Below are 26,310 nucleotides of genomic sequence, written 5' to 3'. Positions count from 1 at the left end.
ATCTTTCTCATTGAGAGGCCTTATTCTGGGTGATTTATTGCTTTGGCTGATTTTGGTATACTGTATGACCTATAAGTAATCACTAACAACAGACAGGATGTTAATTATATGATGCAGTGATTTAGAAATAATACATTATTTAACATTTCCTTAAATTGTTTCTCAACCCCCTGTTAATACCCTTCCATAAATGGAGTGAAACTGGTGACTTCTGAGTTCATTTGGTGCACTTCAGCAGTTATTTGGGTTTCCAAGCTAGCTCAACATTAAATGCATCCTACGTACAGCTAATGAAGCAAGGGGAGCCCTTCAGTTCCCAATGTCTGCCTCCCTGTCACCACCACGTGAGGATCACAGAACTCCCACTGCACTACATGAAGTTCGTCATTAAAGGATAAGCCTTCAAGATGGGAGAGAGATCTGTTTATGATCCTCAAATACCATTTGCCTCATATTTTAAATGCATAATACTGTCCTGGAAATGCTACCAGATCATGTTTTGAACTATCCACTTTAAGGTTACTGGACCTTCTTAAAATCATTCCAAAGGTTTGAAAAGCATCTGGTTTATCACATCAGTCATAATTTCTTTCTACAATTATGTAAATTACTTCAGGATTCACATGGGTATTTAAATTAAAGCCAAAATAAATTTACAAAATATTTACTTTACTGATTATCCTTTAAGTCCACTATAAAATTTGCTATTTATTCAAGAAATACTAGATGGAGTGGGGAAAAAAAGCCAAGTGGATACGTTAGGATTAAAGTGCATATTTGACCTTTTATTTGTCCTGGATCTGGCAAGAAGCCTTATTGTGTGACACTTAATATAACCAAAGAGGCCATAGGTTCCTAAATAAGTAGCAGAAGCTACCCACAGCATCTTGACAATGTCATTTTTTCTAATATTTTCAAGAATTTTGGAAAGGGTAATGCCTATTAAGAAAGCACTTTGAGTTAAGGTTTTAAAATTCTACTTTCTTCCTGATTTTCATCTGCAAGAAAATCAACTCACCATTTTCACTGCAGGATAGCAAACATTTCAGAACTAAGAATTTGATTTCTATACACATCTTGGATAAGCAATTCCAAAAGTAATTAGAATAATGCAAATTCAATTCAGATCATCAGTAATTTTTGGTTTTGCTTTGTTTTTTAAATGAAAATTCCTATCAGTTTCCACTAGAAGTTCTACTCAAAGATGGCAACCATGTTATAGCTCTTGGCTACTATAAACTACCTTAAATGTCACTGAGTCAGTTTAACAGGCCCATGTAAATCATGGCTTGATTAGAGAGGTTAGAAACAGTATTAGAACCTTTTCAAGCTTAACATATTATATACATGTTTTCTTAACACAAATTGTCAGAGCACAGTTTTTTAGAAGTCTACCATATAAGCAATTAAAACACGCCCCTCCCCCACATTCAATATACTGAAATTTACATTTAGAATTTTCAAAACAAATAGATTTTTCAACCGCCAAACATTTAACCATGCCAAATTAACGATTTTCACTAGCATTTCTTGCAGATGAATCTATTAAGCAATTATGCATTAGTGTCACAGAGTAAAAGTAGGCTGAATTTCTGCACTAACAAACACCATGCATTCATTATTCTCATTTTTATCAATTCTGATTTTTGCAGAACACAATCCATTTTGTCCTTGAGACTGAGCTTATTTACAAAGTAAACCATACAGCACACCTACAGTATGTAACTGGCTCAGCTAAATTGATGTCAAAATTGATGTCAAAAAGGCCACAACTATTCTAAGTTTAAAATTGTAAAATTATTTTAGCTTTTGATTTTAAAATTTAACCTGAAAAACATCCTACCTCATGAGCTAAACGATGAGGATGCAAAATGAGAATGATAGAATGTACTTTGGGGACCTGGAAGGGTGGGAGGGGGTGAGGGATAAAAGACTACACATGGGTACAGTGTACTCTGCTTGAGTGACAGGTGCACCAAAACCTCAGAAATCACCATGAAAGAATTTATCTATGTAACTAAAACCCACCTGGTCTCCAAAAACGATTGAAATAATATTTTTAAAAATACTACCACATAATTACATTAACTGGAATTTTTTTCAATAAAAAAAATCAACAAATCAGCTAACTATATCTGTAAAGAACAACTGGGACACACCTCATAGACAGTTTAAAGCTCAAACATAAATGCCATTACCTCTGTCCAAACATTTGGGAATCAAGAAATCTAACATGTTAGTTAAGTGAAATAAACGCCTTTGTCAGTTTGCTATTTGTAACAAACTGACATCAAGGAAAAGATTTTCTGAAGAGCTTAACTTGAGGTCAGGACCAACATGATCCCCACCTGTATCTCCAGTGAGATAGAGCGGGATCTCAGGAAGTACTGGGTGGGTATAAGAGACCCAGACCCTCAAATACAGAAAAGGCCTCCTACTAACAGGGAATCCAAGAAGAGATCCTTTTGGAAGGTTAATAGCATATCCTATCTAGTTTCAAGTAGGCATAGGTTCACCAGCAGCACTGATTAAAACTGAGCCTGCTGGAATGGCAAATTAGCCTGGTAAGTAAAACAGTAGCAATTTTGCCCCCATCAGAGAAAAGTCAGAAACATCTTCCTGAGGTGCGTATCTCATGACCAACTGGCAGACGGAAGCATGAAAAAAAAGGAAAAGAGACACATCTAAATGCCCCTTTGGCCTTAAAGCCAGGGAAACAGCCATAACACAAAGCACCCGCTTTATAAAATTCCCAACCGTTGAGCTCTCAAACTGTGGAGTGGGCCCCACCCACGATCTGTTGTTGCTGGTTAACAGGAGATAAAATACAGAAACTGAGAAGAAGCGCTGAGGAGGAGCAATTTGACAGAGAGTAATTTTTATATCTATTGAATCTAAAAAATAAAAAAACCCAAGCTTGTATTTTGTATATCTCTGTTCTTTTTCATTTCACTTTTCTAGTAATTGGTTTTTACTATACTTTACAAGACATACTGATCCGCAATGAATTGGGAATCTTAGAAAAGAAAATCTTTTACCATAGACAGGTTGAGAAGCATCACACAAGAGCAGCCACAATAAAATTCTGTATAAACAATATGCATATTATGCTTGCAAGGATACTGATTTACCTACAGTCATCTTTTAAATCACATAAACATTAAAACTTTTCAGGAGCCAATAATTTTGTCCATGTGTAATACACTATTACTTTTTTTTTTTTTTTTGAGACGGTGTCTCCTTCTGCCGCCCAAGCTGGAAAATGGTGCAATCTTAGCTCACTGCAACTTCTGCCTTCTAGGTTCAAGTGATTCTCCTGCCTCAGCCTCCCAAGTAGCTGGGATTACAGTCATCCACCACCATGCCTGGCTAATTTTTGTATTTTTAGTAGAGGAGAGGTTTCACCATGTTGGCCAAGGTGAAACAAATGGTCTTGAACTCCTGACCTCAGGTGATCCACCTACTTCAACTTCCCAAAGTGCTGGGATTACAGCATGAGCCACTATGTCCAACCTCTATATACTATTTTCTGATTCACACTGAAATTAATCTAGAGATACTCTAATTGAGGGCCAGTGAAATACTATGTAATCAAAACTGTTTGCAGGGACTCAGATAATAATTAACATGTTTCCCTTAAAAAGGGAGAGCTCTGTGTTCAAATAAGTTTGGGATCTATACATCCTATCCCATGGCCACCTCTGGCAAAGTCACATCAGCATATTAGGATTCTGGGAAGGTCAGTAATAAAGACATGTGTTTAATTACATGAATGTGAACTTCATCTAAACTTGTATCAATATCTTACTCAGAAAACACAATTTTTGAAATGCTCATATAGTCAAAAGACTCCGGATTAGCAATAAAAAATCTGTCCAGCTATTTCTTTTCTTCATTTATAAATGCTTCACACCACCCACCCTACCATCTTTGCTGAGCCACAGCATCAAATGAGACAATTATATAAAATCACTTCATACAGGTTGAGCATTGTGGCTCACTCCTGCAATCCCAGCGTTTTGTGAGGACAAGGCAGAAGGATTGCTTTAGTCCAGGAGTTCAAGACCAGCCTAGGCAACAAAGCAAGACTCCCATCTCTAAAAAAAAATTTTTTAAATTAGCTGTGTGTGGTGGTGCGTGCCTGTACTCCCAGCTACTTGGGAGGCTGAAGCAGAAGAAATCTCTTGACCCCAGGAGTACAAGGATATAGTGATGGATGGTCACTCCAGCCTGGGTGACAGAGCCAGACCCTGGCTCAAAATGTTTGTCAACATATTTGAAAATAAAAACATGTTCTTCTCAAAATCAAACAAATAAACAAACAAAACTTCTACCTGGGTGCAGCATCTCACACCTGTAATCCCAGCACTTTGGGAGGCCAAGGCAGGTGGATCACTTGTGGTCAGGAGTTCAAAACCATCGTGGTCAACATGGTGAAACCCTGTCTCTACTAAAAATACAAAAATTAGCCAGGCGTGATGGCTCGCCTATAGTCCCAGCTATTCAGGAGGCTTCGGCAGAAGAATCGCTTGAACCCAGGAGGCAGAGGTGGCAGTGAGCCAAGATCATGTCAATTCACTCCATCCTGGCAACAGTGAGAGACTGTCTCAAAAACAAAAAATCAAAACCACATCACTTCGTACAGAAAGTAAGCTCCTTCAAGACAGGAATTGGCCCCAGTCCTTTGTTCCCACAACCCTCCTATAGCCCAACACACATAAAGTGGCCAGCATATCTCCTAAGTTCTTCACTATGAATGTTCCAGATGTCTCCTCATCCTCCACACACCCAGGAAAGCCAATTTCAACAGTCATTTGTTGGGCCACTCCCTTGGAATTCCGTCTTTGAAGGCCTCCCTTGCGCTAGCAGTTATGGTGTGGCAGGCATCTTCCTTGGAAATGCACACGGGGCCCAGAGTGGAGCCGGGAAGAGGCCCGGCACTTGTCAAAATCTACAGCTCATGATCAGGTTCCCTTGGCCTCAACTTTGGAGCAGGCATTTCTCTAAGAAGTGATGGGTTCTAAAAGTGGGGTGGGTGGGACCCCAGCAGTGCAGGATTCAGGTGCTCAGGTGCCCATGGCCATGGCCATCTCCCATTCTAAACCATCTGCTACCTTCTCCCACATGCCACATGGTGCTCAGTAGTGACCCATGGACCTGTCAATATTGCATTCGTCTCAGTGGAAGAACAATCTCAACACAAATTATATCACAGCCTCAAAAGAGACGGCACTGTAACAGAGACAGCACATCAGGGCTTGACAGCTTCTCTTTCCTACCTAATGCAGTAATTCAGCTCCTATTCAACCACTAGCTCTCCATTTCAGCAATCACTAACAATACAATTTCCCTCAAACAACTTATTTTCAACTCCTATGGCTCCTCTGTTTACTTCAAACAGCACGCAGAATTTGAACAATTTCTACAAGGTCATGTGGTCAGTGAAATGTAGGACAAGGAACTGGCTTGACACACTCTAACCACCAAACCACAAGGTCTGTGAAGGTCAAGGTTATCATGAAACGTTATTTACACAGTACATGAGTTCAGTTCTTGCAGTTGTTACAAACACGAGCCACAACTTAAAAAGAATTAAAAAATTAAAAGATAAGAAACCCATCGTGTTACTTACTATTCACATAAACAGTAAATGCTATGGAAGCACTGACATCAGAATTGGACACCAGGAATGTGTAAGTGCCTCCTTCAGTGTCTTTTAATCTGGTTAGATGAAGTTCACTTACATATCTACAAAGAAAAGACAATTAATTGCCTGTGGATAGTCTGCCTTGGAAGACATGTCTTTTTCAGTTTCTACCTGAAAATCTATGCCTGTTTGAGAAAAAAATATAACTAATTTCATTATTAGCAAAATCCACATTAACAAATACATACACGTGTGCACACATATTCCCATCTGGGGCAGATGCCTGTTGTGTGAGAACACAGAGCGGGGAAAGGTTAAGCACAAAGGCGACCTCACAGAGGCTGCAGCCTCTCCATTGGCCCCTACCTTCCCATGCCATCCCCCACCCAGGGGCTGTCCCCATACCACTTCCTCCCCTGCCCGTGGTGCTGCTGAAGCCTGCTCTCCACAGTGCCCTGAACTCACCCACCCTGCACGCACATGCTCACTGCCCTCACGCAGATACTTTGGGAACCTCTGAGAGGCCCACGCTGTTCACCTTCCTTCTTGCAACACCCCCATCTCCTGGTTTTCCTCCACCCTGAGACTTCTCCTCAGTGCTCCTGGCAGTATTTGCCTCTAGAGCTTCTGACTTCCTGCAGGGCTGCCACATACAGCTGTGTACACTGAGCACCCTATAACCCTGTCTGGGTTACTGGCAGGGGCTCTGACGTGCATGTGCCATCCTGGGCAGCCCATGACCCATGTGATCCACATGGCCACACCACCAATTCGCCACAGGCAGTGTTCAGACTCTTGCACTGTGCAACTCCTGGGCAGCCCGCTGCTGGCTCACAACCTTCACATCTTTACTACCAGCGCAGGCTCCTCTGTTCCATGTCTCCTCTACAAAGCTACTTTCATGCTCACAAATCCTTGCCTGCAGCTTCTTCCAAGGATTGCACTTGGGCGATCCTTGGGAGAAGCTGACTGTCCAGCCAGGTCTACAGCCAGTGAGTGACTGACAGCCAGAGAGGTACAAAAGTCCCGCCCAGAGCTGCTGGATAAGACTAAGGCTTGGGGTCATCTGAGCCATGTCCTTACTTGCCTCCTTACCCTCCCATCCCTCATCCCCTACTCCCTAGTCAGTTTCTCTCTCCCTGCATAAGTCCCTGGCCTCAGAATCCCTGTCTCAGCCTCTGCTTCTAGAGTGCTTGACCTAAGATACTCCCTACCCAAACAATCCCACTCAAGATCCCACTCAGTCTCAAATCTGACAAACCCCAAACCAAAGTCACTGTCTTTCCTCAGACACTTGCTCCTCCTCCTCCACTCCCTGAATGGTATGGCCTCTCACCACCCAACCTAAGGGCATCTTCAGCTCCTCCCTATCTCTCCTGCTCTCTCAAACAGCTGGAGACCTCCCAAATCTATCGTCTTCCTTCCAACCTTTAGTCCTTGGCACGAGATGCCATCATTTCTCACCCGTATTTTTCTAACAGTCAATAGTCCTGACTGGAAAAATAGAGCAACGCCCTATCAAGGCACTTAGCCCTTATTAGCCATTTGGTCTTGGTCAAACTACTTCATCCCTCTGTACCTCTGTCTCCTCTTCTACAAAAATGGTGGGAAAGAAGAGTGCCTGCCCACAAGGTCTGCAAGGCTTCAGGTCAGTGGGTGAATATGTGTAAAGTACTTAGAACCATGCCTCAGAAAAAAGCCCTTATGGCTTACCCGAAATACTACTATTGCTACTATTTTTACTATAATGTTTTGAGGATCAAATGAGAGGTCTAATGTAAAAGAACATGGGTTCACTGCCTGAGCCAAAGCCATCTAACTCTTAGTTTTCTTAGAGCTTTAAGAAACAATTATAGATACTAACTTCCCACGTTCTTTGAAGAGATCTGCTGTGTATGCCACTCACTGCTTTGAGCTAAGCTCAGATCTCTAAGAACTGTCCCCTCATTTTACAAGTGAGAAAACTGAGACACACAGAGGTGTGTGTGTGCATGTGTGTGCAAGTGTGCATGCTCTAAACATAACAAAATGGAATACTAGGATGAAGACATACGAGGCAGCCCCAGACTTTCTTCTTTACCAGGTATCTTCTCGTGCATTTATGGGTTACAGAAATAGGATCTGATTAAGCCCAGTGGAAAAGGGGGTAATGTGTAATCCTCCCCCAGGGCCAGATCCGCTTCTTACCTGATATTACTTTCGTTCTCAGACTTGGGATAATCTTCCCATTTATCAGTGAAGGTTCTGTTCATATAGATCCACTGCTGGTGTTCAGGTTTGGGGAATGCCTCATATTCAACAACCAAATCTACATTTTCTCCATCATTTACAAATACTGTAGTGTTTATCATGGGGAAGATATTAATGAATCCTTTATCTAATGAGAATGAAATAAGACAGAAAGAAACCATTATCTATAACTATTGGACAAAAAAACCCACAACTTCATCTTGGAATGACAAAGATAAATGATTGATTTCCAGTATTAATTGGCAATAAGGAAGAGAATTTTACTTAGCCATTTTTCATTTTATTTTGCTCTTGTAGAATCACTGTCACAAGCAAAAAAGGATACACATTTGAAATACTGATTCTCCCACCTCTGTTTCTTAAGCAATTCTCTTAAAGATCTATCACCATCTTAAAAGTCTAAATCTACTAGTCTTGATGTTTATTAGGTTAAAAAGTATCTGGAATAAGCAGTGAGTTCACACCCAGAACCAACTTAATTGTATATATAAGGTATCATAAATTAAGGGGAAAAAAAGAGAGTCCTAATGTTGAATAAAAATGTTCAAAGAATATCCTTTAGTATTTGAAGAAAAATAATCTTAGCTCTTATCATATATCACAGATAAATCAAAGAGCATTTTAACAACAAAATGGTATTTTTAACTAAACAACAGAATTGACTCCCATGAAACTTCTACAGAATGGGCAGTTTTCTAGCCTTTTTAGAAGGAACAGAAGGAAAAAAAATCATAAATCCATAAATGTTTTTAAATGTCCATATAGTAAAATAATTAATGTAACAGGAAAAAGAGAATAAAATATAGGAAAAAATGTTTAGCTAAGCTAGTAATTAAAATAAGACATCACTTTTCACTTACTAAAAATAGCAAAACTAATTTTAACTAAACTCAATAATTTTGCAAGTGTAGTAAAAAGTAGCACACTGAATTCCACACTGTAAATTGGCACAATTCTTTCAGGAAGCATTTAGCAATATAGATTTTTTAAAAATTATCTATTCCTTGATTAAATCTTGTAATGTCCATTTGAGAACTCTTCTTAAAATGAGGTAGACAGCTACAGGCCAAAGAAAAAGTACTATTTACATTATACACTATTATAATTTTTTAAATGGCAAAATAGAGAACTGGTTAAAGGAGCCCTTAGAAAAGGTTATATAATATAAAAAAGATCATGAAAAAAGAGAGCAACAAAGTAACTGCTAACATTATCTTTATGGCCACCATTTAAGGAATGCTTACTATGTGCCAAGAACTGCTTTAAGCAGTTAAGCATGTATTTTACTTAATAATTGTGACACTTAATCTTTTGTTTTGTTTTTTTGAAACAGGGTGTCATTCTGTTGCCCAGGCTGGAGCACAGTGGCACAACCACAGCTCACTAAGGCCTCGACCTCCTGGGCTCAAGCAATCCTCCTGCCTCAGCCTCCCAAGTAGCTGCAACTCAGGCATGTGCTACCATGCTCACCTAATTTTTGTATTTTGTAGAAATGGGGTTTTGCCATGTTGCCCAGGCTGGTTTCAAACTTCTGGGCTCAAGAGATCTACCCGCTCCAGCCACCATGCTCAGCCCATTTAATCTTATGACAATACTGAGAGGTGAGTTTATACTCTCTAATTTATAGATGAAGAAAACGAAGGCCTTAAAAGCCACTAGAAGAACCTAAATTTAAACACACGTCTACAAGTCTGTGAGAAGCCAAAGCTGGCCTCTTCTTACTACAGCAAATCCTAGAGTTGCTACATACTTTAAGTGTGAATACGAATAAAATTGTACGTATAATTCAAATTCTGTTAGACATAAAAATACAAGCAATATGCCAAAATCTTTACAATTATTACATCAAGTTAGTGAGAATTTGGAAGAGTTTTGATTTTATTCTTCTTTTTATTCTTTAAATTTTAAAGTTAGTTATAAAATTTAAAATTATCACTCATTAACTTTGGTGCTATCTGGTTAAATATATTTTAAAGTTCCACATGTGGTTGTCATTATAGTTTGTACTGCTCTTTAGTGTCCTAGAGATTCAGAATAAAAAATGTAGCCCAACTATCCTCTACCCAGTGTACCAGTTAAAAAATGGATTTTGGGGAAGAGAATAAAAAATCCAAACAAAAGCTGGGAAGAGATGGAAATCACCTCCTTGTTCTAATAACTGAATCAGAAATAACATACTCCCGCTCTGTCATTCTTTAAGGTAATTTGGGTTAATTTTGAGGGAGTCAACCTTTCATCTGAATGCTACACTGAATTTTCAGGTTCTCAAGGTCACCAATTCAAAAGCAGTAAATTATGCAAAATTATTACTTATTTTAGGCAACAATTATTTCCATTGTTTCAGGCAACAATATTTGCATTGAAATTATTTCTCTTTCACTTACCATATACAAAATACTTAAGTGCTCCTGAGCTTTCTAGTCTAGTTTGCTCAATATAGCTTCATGTCCTATAGTGTAACAGAACTTCAAATTCATGAAGAGTAAGAATTAATAGAACTCCACCTACCTTGTTGCAACATAAAGAATCAACTCCACCTAGGTTGTTATAACATGAAGTATAATTTTTTTCCCACTATTTCTGTATTAAGAAATTGGTGATGTGGCCAGGCACGGTAGTTCACGTCTGTAATCCTAGCACTTTGGGAGGCCAAGTAGGTGGATGGATCACTTGAGATCAGGAGTTCAAAACCAACCTGGCCAACATGATGAAACACTGTTTTTTCTAAAATTACAGAAAAATTAGCGGGGCATGGTAGCACATGCCTGTAATTCCAGCTACTTGGGAAGCTTAGGTAGGACAACTGCTTGAACCCGGGAGGTAGAGGCTGCAGTGAACTGAGATCCCACCACTGCACTCCAATCTGGATGACAAAGTGAGACTCCATCTCAAAAAAAAAAAAAAAAAAACCCATGGCCTTTTCTCCTTTCCACAGTTTTGGGAGTTAGAGGCTGTGTTTCTCAGAAAACAAAGTGCAGGCAAAGTTAAAGTGGGGTGCATTAGAAACTTAAGCATCAAAGACCCCAATTCAAAACCAGGTAAAATGTTAGCGGCTCTCATCACAAAACCAGAAACAAAGGGTAACTTTGTGAGAGGATCAATACACTAATTTGCTTCACTACAGTAATCTTTTTACTATCTGAATGTACCCCATAACATCATGTTGTGTACCTTAAAAATATAAAATTAAAAAAATTATTTAAAAAAGCGTGATCCCAAAGCCTTGTTCTCTCCATCACTCCACGATGGATCCAAATCCTCCTCCCAGCCACTAAAGATTACTTTTCTCTTTGTCTGCTCCTGTTCCTGTTCCACCCCAGCCCATTCTCAAAACAATACAAAACGAGATTCAGGTTTCACAGCCACAAGTCCTTCCAGTCATAGAGTGATAATTCTTGGAAACTGATGAATGGATTTTAAAAATCCGATTACATACAACAACGTTCTGAAAACATCCTTACTAATTGCTTTCTGGAGCTGAAGCTGATATATCAACATGCTCCCTAATCAACTTAGCAAATTAGTGCTTATGGAGTTTAATACTTTAAAAGCATAGCCTTCTATTCAAATTAATAAATGGTTCACAATCATGTTTAGGAACAAAGTGGTACACTTTCTGTGTGCTGACTATAATTGCAAGTAAAGTATCTTTCCCATGTTCGGTCTGGGGAGAAACTTTCCATTATAACATGGGCAGAAACACCAAAATTTTATGAGATTATTGTGGGATAATCACAAAGCTTTAACACTGCCACATAAATTATTGAAGAAATTTGGTGAGGCAGGGAAAGAGATATGAAAAAAAATACTGCATCACTTTATTATTGTTCTTGATAAAAAATTTTGCCACCCTAGAAGTATTTAATAAAAAGTCACACACTAGGAATATGGTTGCACTAAAAAGACAGGAAAATAGATTTAATTCAAACAATACTCAAAAGACAAAAAAGGTATAAACAAAGTAATTTTAAAATAATTGTTCTCAGTAAATCAAAAGCATGAAGAAACTCACTATGCTCTGCTCTCTTTAAACATATGCTTGGAAAATAAATACTTAGTGAAATTGCTAGAATAGAGAAGATAAAGGCTGGGCACGGTGGCTCACACCTGTAATCCCAGCATTTTGGGAGGCTGAGGTGGGCGGATCATGAGGTCAGGAGTTGGACACCAGCCTGACCAATGTGGCAAAACCCTGTCTTTACTAAAAATATGAAATTTAGCCAGGTGTCGTGGTGGGCGCCTATAATCTCAGCTACTCAGGAGGCTGAGGCAGGAGAATCGCTTGAACCTAGAAGGTAGAGGTTGCAGTGAGCCAAGATCACTCCATTGCACTCCAGCCTGGGCGACAGAGTGAGACTCTGTGTCCAAAAAAAAAAAAAAAAAGATAAAACTGAACTAATTGTGCATCCCAGATATGATGGGGTTAGAAGACAGATTACCATGTTGTTGTTTATGCTTTGTAGAACCAATGACCTGTGCCCCAATGGCACTCCTTCTTGAAGGTTTATGCTATCATCTTTATGCTTAGAGAATAGGTGAGATAAGGAGGTAGGGCATACTAGGGAGGAAAAGTCCAATTCAGTCCTTACTGCAAGGAACTAGAGCTGATGAGTGGCAAAACAACAAACCAAGAGGCAGAACCTCTACCAAAAGTTTCAGAGAAATACTTTAGGCTCTAAGCATTTGTGCTCCTTGAGAAATTCTACATCCATTTCCAAACTCAAGTAATTCAGCAAGCACTAGCATTTTTAAAAAATCTCAACTTATGTTTTGTTTGTTTGGTGGGGAAAGGAGGGTGGGGTGCACAGAGAGTAACAGGTTTGAACAATTTTAGTAACAGCTTTCAACTTTCCTCTACTAAACTGGTAGCATTTGGTTTTGAGCTTTCAGTTGCAAGAGGCTACAATGATAATTTTCATTCATTCATTCAGTGATAACAAAATTCTAAGAATCTGTTCAACATTCCATTTACATAAAAAGGAAACTATCTAGTAATTTCTTCTTTCACTACTGCAGTAATTTAAACATTCCCATAGAGGTATTTACCTACTACTTCCAAGGTTGTTGTGACATTTGCTGATCCAAAAGTATTACTGGCATAACACATGAACACTCCAGAATCATTAACTCTCACTGAACTGATAGTCAGCGTTGCCTGACGTTCATAATTGAAGTCACCCTGATGCCAGCTATTATATTTCTCCTGTAGTTTAGTCTGCTGGTTTCAGAAAAGGAGAAAAAAAAATAAAGATTACCATATAATTTATATTCAGAATCTTTCCTAGATAAATTAAAAATAGCAGCAATTAACTTCTCCATATTAGCTTTCATTATACACTACTTAAGTAAGAATAATAAAGCACCATGACAAGTCTGTCATTGGAACACTTCATATTACAGGATTATATTGAAAGACAGTCATTATTAATGATTGGGAAAAAAAAGGAAAATTCATTTCTTAACCCTAGTATGTATAATTCCAAATTCTGTGCAATGCGAAAATTTAAAAGTTGCTATATATGAAATAGTATGGGATACTGATATTTTGTAAAATGAGTCAGCATATTTATGTCATGTTCTGTTATATCTTTTTCTATTCTATGTTCCAATGACTGAGAGACAACACATTACTAATAATAATGTTCTATTTTATTAAAATTTATTATTTGCAGGAATGAAAACAGAATCACAATGTCAACAACTTGGAAACTCATCCTGTAGTTCTCACCCAGCAGAATCTTGTGAACCACTGAAGGGTGTTCCAAGGTATACTAGACATCTAAGAACAAGGCCCAAATTATTTCAGCATGAGCTGAAAAGAAAAGGTTGTTAATTTACCCTTGTGATATCACCATCTCATTATTTGTCTGCAGACAAGACATGGAGAGATTTCTTGTGTTTAAAACGTCATGGGAAAAACTGTAACATAAACTACAGCAGCTTTCTGAAAAGATTAAAGAGAGTTGAATATAGTTTTCTACATCTTCCAAATTTTCTGTAATGTACACACATTCCTATTACAATGGGGGAAAAACAACTAAGTAAAGTAAAAGGAGCTGATACTGATGTGAAATGAGATCAAGGTTGATTCCTTGGCGAGGCTATAGTAAACCTTACAGAGTTAAATATCTAACAGTATTATAAATCAGAAAAATCCTTCTGGAAGAGGAGCTTGCCAGGATGTTCATACCCTCTGATCAACCCCAGCAAATTTAACTCAAGAAAATTGCTCAACAGAAAATAAAAGCTCCAACATGTTGGTTTCACTGAAAATTCAGAAACGACCTAAACGTATGCCAAGTATAGCATTATGACTGTAAGAGAGGTGTTTACACTACTTAAAAAGCATAAATTGAATGTACCTTAAAACTGCAATCATGTGATAATACATATGCATGGGGAAAAGAGAAAAGAAATATGAAAAAATGCAGACTATATAGCATTTATAAGTAGACACTTGGGACTACTGAGCATTTAAAATCTGGTAGTCCAAAATAAGTTGTGCTATAAATAGAAAATATGTCCTGGATTTTCAAGACTTAGTATTAAAAGAAATGTAAAACATCTCATTAGTAATTTTCATGTTTCATTACATTATGAAATAATATTGTAGATACATTGGGTCAAATACAATATATTATTAAAATCTATTTTACCTTCATTTTTTGTAATGTGCCTACTAGAAAACGTAAAATTACATGTAAGGTTCATGTATTTCTATTACACAACATTGCTGTCTATGATAGCAATGTTGTGTAATGGGATTATACCTATTTTTTATGTTATTATATGATAGTGGGATTGTACCTATTTTTTAATGTTATTATAGTTTTAGAAATTTTTTTAAAGTAAGCACACATAAAAGTTGACTGAAGTTGAATGTTGCAAACTAAAAAGAACAGAAACCTGTTTTGCTGTTAACTGTGAGATCTTAGGTAAGTCAAGAACATCACTAGTCTTAGCTTTTGTTTCTAAAAGGATATATGGGAACGAAACTGTTTTTAAAGGCTTGTAGTTTGGAACACTTTGTAGGTCTGCTACTACCCCCTTCTAAGACAGTCTTCTAATAATTGGCAGAAATCTACCATTTCACAGCATAAGATCAATTGTCAAGAAGATGTAAGAGCAAGGTGAAGCGACATTTTCAAACTGGCTTTTCCTAGTCCATAGTTTCACAGACTTCTCTACAAAGCAGAGTGACACCAGACAGATAACACCAAAGTCTCAATTTAGGATATCTTCCCTCTAGTTCTTTCAAGAGCCTAAGAGTCCACAATAGAGCTCAAATAGGAACACTGAACTTGTGAGGGCCCAAAGGAATAGTGTGGTCTTAAGAGATGCAGCATGAATGTCCAAACCCAAAGACCAAAATTTAGGATACTGCCAAACATTCTGATTACAAGCAAGTAAAAATATGAGGGTTTAGAGGCATTAAGAAAGCTAACCAAGATTAACAGTACTGAACAAACTTCAAGACTCTCTTGCGCTTAAACAATTGCAACACTACAAAATCATTTTATCTTAAATTATGTTGTGTGTTAAACCTATTCCAAAGGGTCAGAATCAAATATTATGGATTTTTTGAATAATTTGATAGTGCTAACAGTATTCCAAATTAAGCCAAAAGATATCAATAAAAGATTCATGGATGAACCTTGGCAGAGAGCCATGAGCTCCATCTGCAAGTCACACATTACATACTGTTTGCACGTGATTTGGTTTTCCTTAACCCTTGGAGGTGCACACTGGGATTTCCCCAAAGAGCTCCTAACACTGAAGGCTTATCTACCAGCACCAATGGATTAATTGGGAATGGCATGCAGGGCTCCTGGGAAAAATAGTTCAGAATGAAACTGCCTGGGGCAATTTAATTTCTCATCTCAAAAAGGGCAATTTTCAAGTTATACAGAAGCTCAAATGCACACCCAGTCAAAATTGTTCTCTCATGTGAAATAAAGGATTATAGAAAGCCAATTAATATGGGATTGTATTCTGTAAGGTTAGCCAAAAATCCATGCATAAACTATTGTTTTTATTACATTATATAATACAAAAACTAAAAGGTTTCTCTGAGTCATTGGTTTGAAAGAATAAGTCTACGGTACAATCCATTCTCCCAGTCAATGGCAGCTCCATTTAGCAAGATATCATCCATCACAGGTTTACATGAATATCATCACAATGTCTCTGCATTATGGGAAATACCATGGTTATTTGTTTAGCAAAGAATTTTTTAAACAGGCATAAAATTGTCAATGTTGAATATAGGGCATGAGGAGGAGGAAGGGGAAGAGGAAGAGAAGGAAAATACAGTATTTATTTTTTCCAATGTAATGCATACATATGTAATGAATAAAAACCACTGTGTTAGCTAATTAACTAGATGGCCAAGATTACTCAAACAAAAATTACTGAAAACTTGGTCAATGGGAAATTTAAAGCAAAATATTTGGATATTAAGACAGCAGTGTAAAAACTCTATGAGCATTTAGAGAAAACTTCAAATATAACTAGCTAAAACTTATTTAATTTTAAGATACACCTAACTCAATATCTGAGGTATAATAGGCACTGAATATGCATTTGTTAAATGAATGAGAATGCAAACATGCCCAAATGTTTCAGATTAAAGATAACGATTTTATTAATAGTGACTAAAACAAATAGAAAACCATTAGCAACTTAATCTCAGGTAATCAGCCTCAGAGGAGGAAATCAGATCCTTACAAAAAGAAACCCATCTTCAAATGGAAAGGCCAATTTGTGGGCTAGGGAAGGGCTTTCTGGTGAATACCTGAGACTGTCTATTTTTTTTAAACATGGAAGGAAAAAAACTGGCAGCTCTTTTCTCTATTTTAAATAGTCTGGCCTAAACAGTATCAATAATAGTTTTAATCAAACTGTTCATGCAGTTAACCATGTTTTTTAAGACCCTAACAAAGTTTTTCAAAGAAACAGCATGAAGTAATCACACGAATCTGAAGTTCTCTCTTCAAGTTTCTCAAAATAAATGTATAAAATGAAATTTATTTGTTACTAAGAATAAATGCATGCATCTCCATGTGGAGGTATGAAAGGGGGAAATATACAATCCCAACGTGTTCCCAGACAATCCACCTCTGACACACTCAGCAGCTAAGGCAGCTCCAGGACAGACTCTTCTTAAAGAGAAACCTTATCTCCCACAGAGACGGAACAATACACTGAGAAAAAAGAATGAAGTGATTCACTCACCGGACTGTTTTCTTTTTTCCATGATGAGTACACAGAACTAGACACATCTTTTATTGTGCACGTCACTGTGAATTCTTCCCCTTCCCTAAGAAGATAGCTTGCTTTGGACACAGACACAACAGGCACAGCTTTGAAGGCTAGAATGAAAAGAAATGTGGCTCCTCAAATAATTCGTTGTAATACAGCACGAAATTTTGATTTACCATTTCTCCTCAAATGTGCACAGCTTACTTCGTCATCTTTTAAATAAAATACAAAGCATGGTGGTAACCTATCTGTACTACTTGCATATCTGAAGGTATCAGCAATTAAATCACGCATCCTTCAAGTATATTCATTAATATTGAGTGAAAAAGGCAGATATGCCCACTGTGAGATTATAATGCTTCTGGAAAATGCTTTTTCAAAACCAAGTAGAAGCCCCAGCACAGGGAAGCTGCTTTAATCTTTACTTCAGACAACCTTGATGGTGTCATGAGGACAACTACTTATATTCTTTTAAGCAAACAGGCATCTTTCCCATGTAAATCCTACCTTGCTTACTTCTGGAAACCCCAGGTTTTAAATAATCAAACTTTCCTTAAGTTCAATAAGTATATTTTTTCAAAAGCCTTAATAAAAACTATACTCAATAACTGCATGTCAACTGGTGTTGAATTAGATGATCTGAGATTTAAAACCTAGATTATCCTCCAGCTAACAAAATATTCTACAAAATGTCACAATAGTAACAAGTTCCACTGTCAACTGGAATTTTCCTTCTCAGATCTCAAACAGTTTAAGAATGTATTACAATTAATCAGTGGAAGAGAAAGCCAATTCATATGTCAATAGTAAATCAAAGAATGAATAATCTGCATGCTAATCTTTTCAACCAATGTAATTCAAGCTTCCCAAAGGGTTTCTCTTGGAAGGAATACTTGATGCAATTATGAAACTTTGGGCTGACCTAAGTCAGTCCAGTCTAAGTGCCAATCTGTGGCAGAATCTCTATTAGAGGCAGTCATGGAACCTCCACATGGGGTCGGGACCATGAAATAAACTCACAAGCAGATGACATTTTTTGAAGCTGGGGAACTATGAAGAGCCAGCTCCCTGATTGACCACACTAAGGTAGACCAACGAGAAGAGAAGTTTTCTTTAGACTAGTGAGTTTTCAACTCCCAGAGGCGATTAAGAAAGGGCCAGTACCTGGCCTCACTTTCAGGATGAATTTCTCCGACAGCTTTGACTGGCCCTCCCGGTCCGCGGAACAATGCAGACAGAGCCGATGGTAGGTGCGTTTCACACTTTTGATCGTGATGCCGGTCTTGGGGTCAGGAACAAACCTCAAGTCCTTGGGAATAGGCTTGCCCTGGCACCCCTTGAGGGAATAATTGGTCACTTCTGGGTCTGTGAGAGGACAGCGGACCAGTGTGTCATTGTCTTCTTTCCCATACAAGGAGCGGTCAACAAGGAAAAGTTTGTCAGGATCTGTAGAAGCATATCCAAAATTAGTAGTTGGCATGGCTGGGGACAGAAAACAGTTTTTAAAAGATCTAATATGTTGCCTTTCATGACTAATGGTCCAAGTGACTGCTTTTTTTTTCTGTGTAAACAAAAGCAACATTTATACATCTAGTACTATTGAGTGAGAATTAACATTTATTAAATGCTTTCCATGTATCATGCACTAAGCTTGGACCATTACACTTAATCTCATTCAATCTTCAAAATGCCCCTCAGTGATCAGTGCCATCATTATTGCCATTTCATAGATGAAACTGAGGTGTCATAAAAGCAACCCTCCTAAAGTGACATGACCTGGAAATGGCTGAGTGAAACTCAAACCCAGGTCAACAAAGAGCAACACTTGAGCTCTTAAAACTTTGGGAAATGTTGATTACAACTCCAGGGATCATCGGCCAATAAGCTAGCGTGGTGATTCCTAGTGAGAGAAGGAAAGGCTTCCTCCTTGTAACCCCTTGGTGCAAGGCCCTTTCCAGCGTTTCCAGTCTCCAGAGATTTTCAGCTTCCGAAGAGAACCTAGAAAACTCTCGACAGGCCACCCAGTACCCATCATAGATAGGTGAGCCTCACTCGATTCATATTCCTCTGAAGAAACATAAACGTAACTTCTGGAAATCAAATAATTTCAAATGCACAAAGGGAGGTTGTGAGTTTTAGGAATGCTGTGGCAAATTCCAAAGTCCACCAGGATACTTATGAGTGAAAATGAACACTATTAGTTTATGCCAGGACACAGGCATAAACTGGGAGTGGCCCAGGCTGACTGGGGCATCACAGAAGCCAGACAGACCTAATTCTGTATACACAATATGCTGCCACCCTCTACAGGGTAACGATAATACAGATACATGCTTAGGCCCACAGATTTCATTTAAAATCTGTTTTTAAAGTGTCCTTTCCACCTGGAAGTCAAGTGTTTCACAAATATGAACTTGACATCACTGAATTAGGCTTGTGTTTTATCCTTAACTTTGACCAATTTTGAAAAAAGTTTTCCAAGATAAATTATGCATCTCCCAGCCTTACTGATTTATTCTACAAATAAATGACCTCATGATGGTCGAACTATGTATGGCCCCAGTCCACAGCTAGTTATTGTTCTATCTACTCTTTGTAGGTCACTTGAGTCTAGCTTCTACAACGATGCCCCACCTCCTTCATTGCTGTAACATAGATTACTTAAGTATTCACACATCTTACGTTTGTTATAATTAAGGATAGTTCCAAGTTACAGAAGATGATTTTCCCTTTAAAGAAAGTTTGTGAGCCCTGTTAAGAGTGATTTAACCAATTCAACAGTTTTCCTCATTTATTCAGTTGTCCTGATACTTCATCGCCACCTGGAAATTGCAGAATACCTTCCTGAATGTCAAAGAACAGAACATGGGTTAGCTCAGCAATTACAGAACTGTGCCCCAAGGCGAAGTGGTGACTTACCAGTCTATATGTTTGTAGCTACCTACTTAGGAAAGGACAACTGATAAAGCAGAGGCACAATCAAGCTTGAGAGTCAGCTTTATTAGCTCGTGATGGAGCATGTTAGAATTTGTACCACCCCGGCTCCCTAATGATTACGTAAGGAAGACAGAACAGATCATCTATCCAAATGCTGTAGTGAGGAAATGGGCTCAGGAGGTATCTAAGATCTCCAATCTAGAATAAATGTATCCATTATTCATTCACAATATCATGGATAAGGCCTCTCACTCATGCCTGTTTCACAGATAGCCCCAGTCCAGGTATGCCCAGACCTAGAAAACAGGACTCCATTTCTTTGCCCATCACTTGGATATGTCAGTAGATCAGTTCTGGTTTTGTTTGTTCTTCTGAGACAGAGTCTTGCTCTGTTGCCAGACTGGAGTGCAGTGGCACGATCTCAGCTCGCCGCAATCTCCGCCTCCTGGGTTCAAGCGATTCCCCTGCCTTAGCCTCCCAAGTAGCTGGGACTACAGGTGCACACCACCACGCCCAGCTCATTTTTTATATTTTAATAGAAACGGGGTTACCATGTTGGCCAAGATGGTCTCCATTTCCTGACCTCATGATCCACTCACCTCGGCCTCCCAAAATACTGGGATTACAGTTGTGAGCCACCATGCCCAGCCGAGTAGATCAGTTTTTACATCAATTACAAGATACACCCTGGTCCAGCATGCCTACTCTTGACAAGGCTATTAAAATCACAGACAAATCACTGAACTTGTCATAGGAAACGAAGCATAGAAATCCAACTACCATATTTCTTTTTCTTTTGTTTATAAGAGGTCACAATGTTTTCTATGGAAAACTCTACAAAAGAAACCATAACAGACAGGGGATGTCTAGCCGATCAAGTTATTTTTTCTGAAATTTACTCCTTAAGAGTGGGCCACGTCTTTTGAAGTGTCGGTCTGGTTAGGCCTTGTGAGAGGCCTTTGGTTCCCTGAAGTGTTTTTACTAAGTCCGAGTATCTAGTATCTCAAGGCATTAAAATGCAGCTTTCCCAAAGGGCCTAATTGATTCTCAGGGTTTACTCAAAGCACCAGCACAAATGGGCTAAACCTACTGTAATCTCATTAGGAAGAGTATCACAGTCCTGCAGTCCTCCAGCTGGGGTCATACCCAAAGCCACTGTGTATCATATCAAAAGATGGGGGAGGACAGTAAAGAAACGTGTGTTTTAGGCTTTCTAGATCCAGCGAGAAATATTTTATCTATGGCTCAGTCATCCATATGTCATCCAAAATTAAGAGCAGGATATTAAATTCTTGAAAGCACAGCATCACAGAAAGCCAAGCACTTACCTCTAACGAACACATAAATGGAACTGCTTAAGCCGTGATTGTTGGTGCACGTGTATTTGCCGGTGTTGGTGGCCTCTGCCTTTTGCATGATCCATTCATTCTGCTTATTCTCATTCATTTGATCCAGGATCTCAAAAGTCCATTTGACAAAACCCGGATCAGTGCATGACAGCCTAATCTCATCGCCCACGCTGACTATTAACTCTGATTTTGCTGGATGGATGGATGGTGGAGACGCTTGCCCTGGACTCACAGATGGTTGAGAAGAGCCTGCCAAGAAAAATAGAATCATGTTGAGTATGATCTTCTTCCTTGGCGAAATAAAGCACTTCTTCCAATACTGAGTTCCATCTTCTGTGTACTCTACAACAAAAATAGGACAAAGCTGCCCTGCTATTTATGGCTAAAAAGAGAGTTCAGTCTAAAACTTAAGTTCATCTAGAAAATTAAGTTATGTTCTGCAACCCTCAATTAATCTTGAGGGTCACATTTGGTTCCCAAGCCGGGATGTGCTGGATGCCACAGCCTTCTCTGGGTTCAACACATACAACTGGGTCAAGTTTTCATCTGAATATGGGCCATCTTCACAGCATAGACATGCAGACACCCAGCTTAGAAACAACAGAAACAAAATCTCACACTATGCGGGTGGAAAAAAAACTACTGGCCTGTCATTCTCTTTGGCAGAATATACATGACCATGACATAGAATAAGCTTTTCCTTACAACTGTGTGAATTCAGTTATTTCTATATAATTCTCTTTACATGGCAATGTTCATCAAAAGGAGAACTATTCACTAATCTCTAAACACTAAGAGAGAAAATGATACACCTGTTTTAAAGATCAGACCAATAATTTCTGGCCTATGTTAGGTTTCAACCTAATCACCCTAATGCCTAAATAGGTTTCTTAGATAAGAAACTAGTTTATTTAGTTTATAAAGATGCAATTTTTAAGCTCTGAATATGAAACCTGAACCCTAAAAATGTTACAACACCCAATTCATTCAGTCATGCATGCCTGCATGTATTCAAATACCTATTCATTAATTATCATCTACAAAAGCACTATGCTAGCTGCTGGGAAAAAGTCCATGCAAGTATGACACGTGGTCCTTACATACATTTCAGGGTTTAAAGAACAAACTGCTGGCCAGGTGCCATGGCTCACGCCTGTAATCCCAGCACTTTGGGAGGCTGAGCGGGGAAGACTGCTTGAGCCCAGGAGTTCAAGACCAGCCTGGACAACATAGTGAGACCCGCCCCCCTCCATCTGCAAAAACTAGAAAAAACATTAGCTGGGCGTGGTAGTGAGCACTTGTAGTCCCAGCTACACGGGAGGCTGAGGTGGGAGGCTGAGGTGAGAGGATCACTTGAGCCCAGGAGGTTGAGGCTGCAGTGAGCTGTGATCGCACCACTGCATTCCAGCCTGGGTGACAGAGTGAGACTCAGTCTCTCTCTTAAAAAAAAGAGAGAGAGAGAGAGAGAGAGAGATTTACTGTCAATCTGAAGAAAAAGAAAGCAAAAGGTGGGCCAGAGTATAACCATATCATAAGGGCAAAGGAGGAGGAGGAGAAGAGGACAGCATGAAGAAAGGGCTCGCAGTGAAGTGAGCAAAGAGCCTCTAGAGTTATACAGAAACCAGCCTGGCTGAAAAACAGGGTACCTTGCAAAGCACATGACAGGTAAGACTATGTGGGATGAAACCAGATCCATCAAGGGTCCTGAACTTCTGGGTGTAAATTCTCGGAAGGTACCTCAGGAACCCTGTAGACTCACTCTAGGTTTTTCAGCAGAGAAATGACATGTACAGTGAGATCCTAGAGAATCAACGAGATTCAAGAAAACGAGTGAAAGGTGCTGGTCTCAGGCAGAAGTAATGAGAACCTACAGTAAGGAATTCAGAATAAAGAGGAAAAGATGCAATAGACTGTCAGAGGAAGGACACATCAGAGGGACGAAAAAGCAAAAAGGCTGACTCAGGGAGGACTTTAGCGGGGCGGCAGAAGGCAAGGTCCCCGGGTGAGGTGGGCTGCGGCAGTGTGATAATGAGACTCCTTGGGGACTCTCAGTCACCTCTGCAGGATGGTGAGGGGAATGGTTCACGCACATCAGATTTACGTCCCCTGTCACCATATGCAAGGTTGCAGATGAGGACTGATCTGAGTGAGCCACACAAGTTCAGGATGGCTGAGGATCAGGGATGGGGGTATAGTCAGAGGGGAGGGTATGTGAGAGAGGTGTAATTGGTCACAGGTACAACCTGGTCAGTAATTGGACTTCTCAGCAGTGGGTTGCTTATGACCTGGATTTCAGATGACAGTGGTCCAGTGATGCCTTGTGAAGTTAAAAAACAAGATCAGATCATTAAAGAAAAGGGTCTGAGGAACTAACCAAGCACTGATCTTAAAGAGCTCTTCCAGACAAGAGGGTATATGAAAAGGTCATGAGAGATTTAAGAAAAAGAACCACCAGGAAGAAAGCAGAGAGGCTAAGTGGCAAAGAAGGCAACGCGTTACAAAGCTTCAAAGAGAGGGTGGTGGCTCTGAGGGCAGATGCCACAGTAAGATAGCAGGGAATGAATAAAAGACCTCTAACCTGGTTACAAAGAGACCACTGGAAATCCTAAAGTACAATTTCAGTTGCGTGGGAAGTGCCGTTTGCTCCAGGGTTACAGGCTGCAAATGCAGACGTCTCCCTTGGATAGTTCTGGCAGTACAAGACAGAAATAGACATCTATAGCCAAACCAGGCTTAAAGGTAAGGAAGACAGGAGACCCCTTCACATGTGAGATAGAAAGAAGAGCGCCTGTGGATAGGGACAGACCGAAGCTGCTTTAAAGGAGGGTGGAAACTGTTCCCTGCAGGTGTGTGTATAGATGACCAGTCTCAATTCCTATTTATTAACCAGACAAATATTGCATGTGGTAGCATCAACTATAGCCCCATTATGTCAAGCAAAGTATACCCTAGATCAAAAGCCAGTAAGGCCAGTTATAAGCATTACATGTTATTAAGCACCAAAAACGTGAGAAAAGCTATAGAGTGAGACTCTCTGAATCCACTAGGTGCAGCATCTAAATGTGGCAACAATTCTATGGACATGCAGTGGCCAGGATTATTTTCAGAGTTGTACAGAGCACAAAATAGTAAAAACAGAGGCAGGAATAAATGAAGATGCTGTTATTTCTATTATTTATTCCTTTTAAAAAAGCAACAGTTCCCAATGAATGTGCATGATATTGATAACAAATCTGACTAAAGAATTTATATGGCAATCTATTTCAATCAATTCCATTTTCTCATGGGTTGATCTGATCAATACAGATAATTACGATCCAGTCAAACAAACATCCTTGACTTCCTGAGACACACCAGGCCAGTGCACGTAAGTCTAGCTGTGTGACATAGGCAAATCACTCTAACTTTGTGTCCAAATTTCCACACCTGAAAAATGAGGATAAAAATACCCTCACCTCATGGAGTTCTTCTGAGAATCAAGTGAAGTAACGCAAGCAAGGGGATTAAAACAGGACTGGACAGTTTTTAATACACGCCATCATAGAAAAGCAGGAAAGCCTTTTCGCATACCAAGTGAGAACCTGGCTCCTGAGTTAGGACTGTCTAGATGTTGGCTCTGCCACTAAGTGCGTAACCCTGGAGCAAGTTCCTACTCAAATCTGCCCTCAGTTTCTCATCTGTAAAGTGGGGATAGTAACAGCACTTATTTTTATAAGGCTGTTATGTAAAGCTCTTAGAACTATGCTTGGGTACATGGAAAATACATAATAAATGTTAGACACACTTATTCCAGAAATGGAACTTCTTACTAGCCCTCCAGTCTGGACTCACCCACTTCCTATGTATGGGAACAGTTCCCATCATCTCCCAAACGAGTTCCTACCTGACTTACTTCCTCCTCTCGGGCAGCACATCCTAGCAATCTTTCCTTCAGAGCCCCCTCCACACACCCTGTATCCCTTCCATTCCTGCTGTCCCATCCCAGACCAGCCAACTACTTCACAGAGCTAACATCCTCTCCTAAAAGACTCGCTGGCAGCCTCCACCCACCCCACCCCAACTCATCTTCCTTCAAAACTCTGAGGTCCATCAGCCTAAACCAATATTCTTTTAACAACTCCAACCCCAGCCTCAAAACCACGACACAGGCAGCAGCAGCTAACAGTAACAGCTCTTACAACTTTAAAGGAAGTGTCACGGGTTAACTTCTAGCTGTTTTCCCCCGGACCCAACCTGCCTCTCCTTAGACTGGATCCTGAGAACATTCTTCATCCGTTGCCATGCCCATCACCCTTTCTGCCTTCGTCCTTTGGACACGTCCTGTCATGTGGAAAGCTCTGCTGAGGACAGCCTCTTCATGGATGCTGTTCCCTAGCCACTCCAGGTCACGATAACCTATCCTCACTAAATCCAACCAACAGAGGCAGCCCGTCACTCATTTGTCTTGTACTGATGTTCAACTGTGTCCATATTTTACCTCCTACACCCACTCCAAGGTCTTAGAGGCTGCAGGTGAGGATCCTAAATTGTACTTTTCCCTCTAGCATTGTAATAAAAACAGTCTCTTCAATCCTGAACATATGAAAGATTAAAGAGAGGACAGGCTCCTAAACAGATGTCAACAGTCTACAGATCTACACCCAAAAGATGACCCATGTCAACTCTGCTGCTCCACCAAGAAAAGCTTGGCTTCATTAAGTCAAACAGCCATGCATACCTTCAAATACGGCGCCTCTAAATTCAAGACCATGAGTTCATGCTTCACTTCTAGAGTTTTAAAAAATAATTACAATAATCGCCACCAGAAGTATTCAGGGTTTTATTTTCAAAATAAATGATTTATAAACTCACATTATAAAATGAAAA

General features: G+C 39.4%; 1 protein-coding gene across 8 annotated transcripts in view; it reads right to left on the bottom strand.

Moving 5' to 3' along the window:
• The window catches only part of KIT (KIT proto-oncogene, receptor tyrosine kinase), an 82,438-nt gene that overhangs the window by 25,207 nt on the left and 30,921 nt on the right, over window positions 1-26,310 (bottom strand). For 4 of the 8 annotated variants that reach the window (XM_021670366.2, XM_012441166.3, XM_012441167.3 and 1 more), the window contains exons 2-7: window positions 21,424-21,693; window positions 18,323-18,604; window positions 17,132-17,268; window positions 12,944-13,115; window positions 7,835-8,024; window positions 5,633-5,748 (exon numbers count right to left, since the gene is read on the bottom strand). In XM_021670366.2, the coding sequence (XP_021526041.2) occupies window positions 5,633-5,748; window positions 7,835-8,024; window positions 12,944-13,115; window positions 17,132-17,268; window positions 18,323-18,604; window positions 21,424-21,693 (1,167 nt within the window). The remainder of the gene's footprint in view (window positions 1-5,632; window positions 5,749-7,834; window positions 8,025-12,943; window positions 13,116-17,131; window positions 17,269-18,322; window positions 18,605-21,423; window positions 21,694-26,310) is intronic. The other 4 variants (XM_012441165.2, XM_064367205.1, XM_012441168.2 and 1 more) reach the window with 1 other exon arrangement.

The sequence above is a fragment of the Aotus nancymaae genome, unplaced genomic scaffold (genome assembly GCF_030222135.1).
Source record: "Aotus nancymaae isolate 86718 unplaced genomic scaffold, 86718_ANA_hifiasm-v0.15.2.pri h1tg000006l, whole genome shotgun sequence".
Classification (NCBI taxonomy): domain Eukaryota; kingdom Metazoa; phylum Chordata; class Mammalia; order Primates; family Aotidae; genus Aotus; species Aotus nancymaae.
Note: the sequence above shows the minus strand (reverse complement) of the source record. Positions and strands in the feature narration are given on the sequence as shown.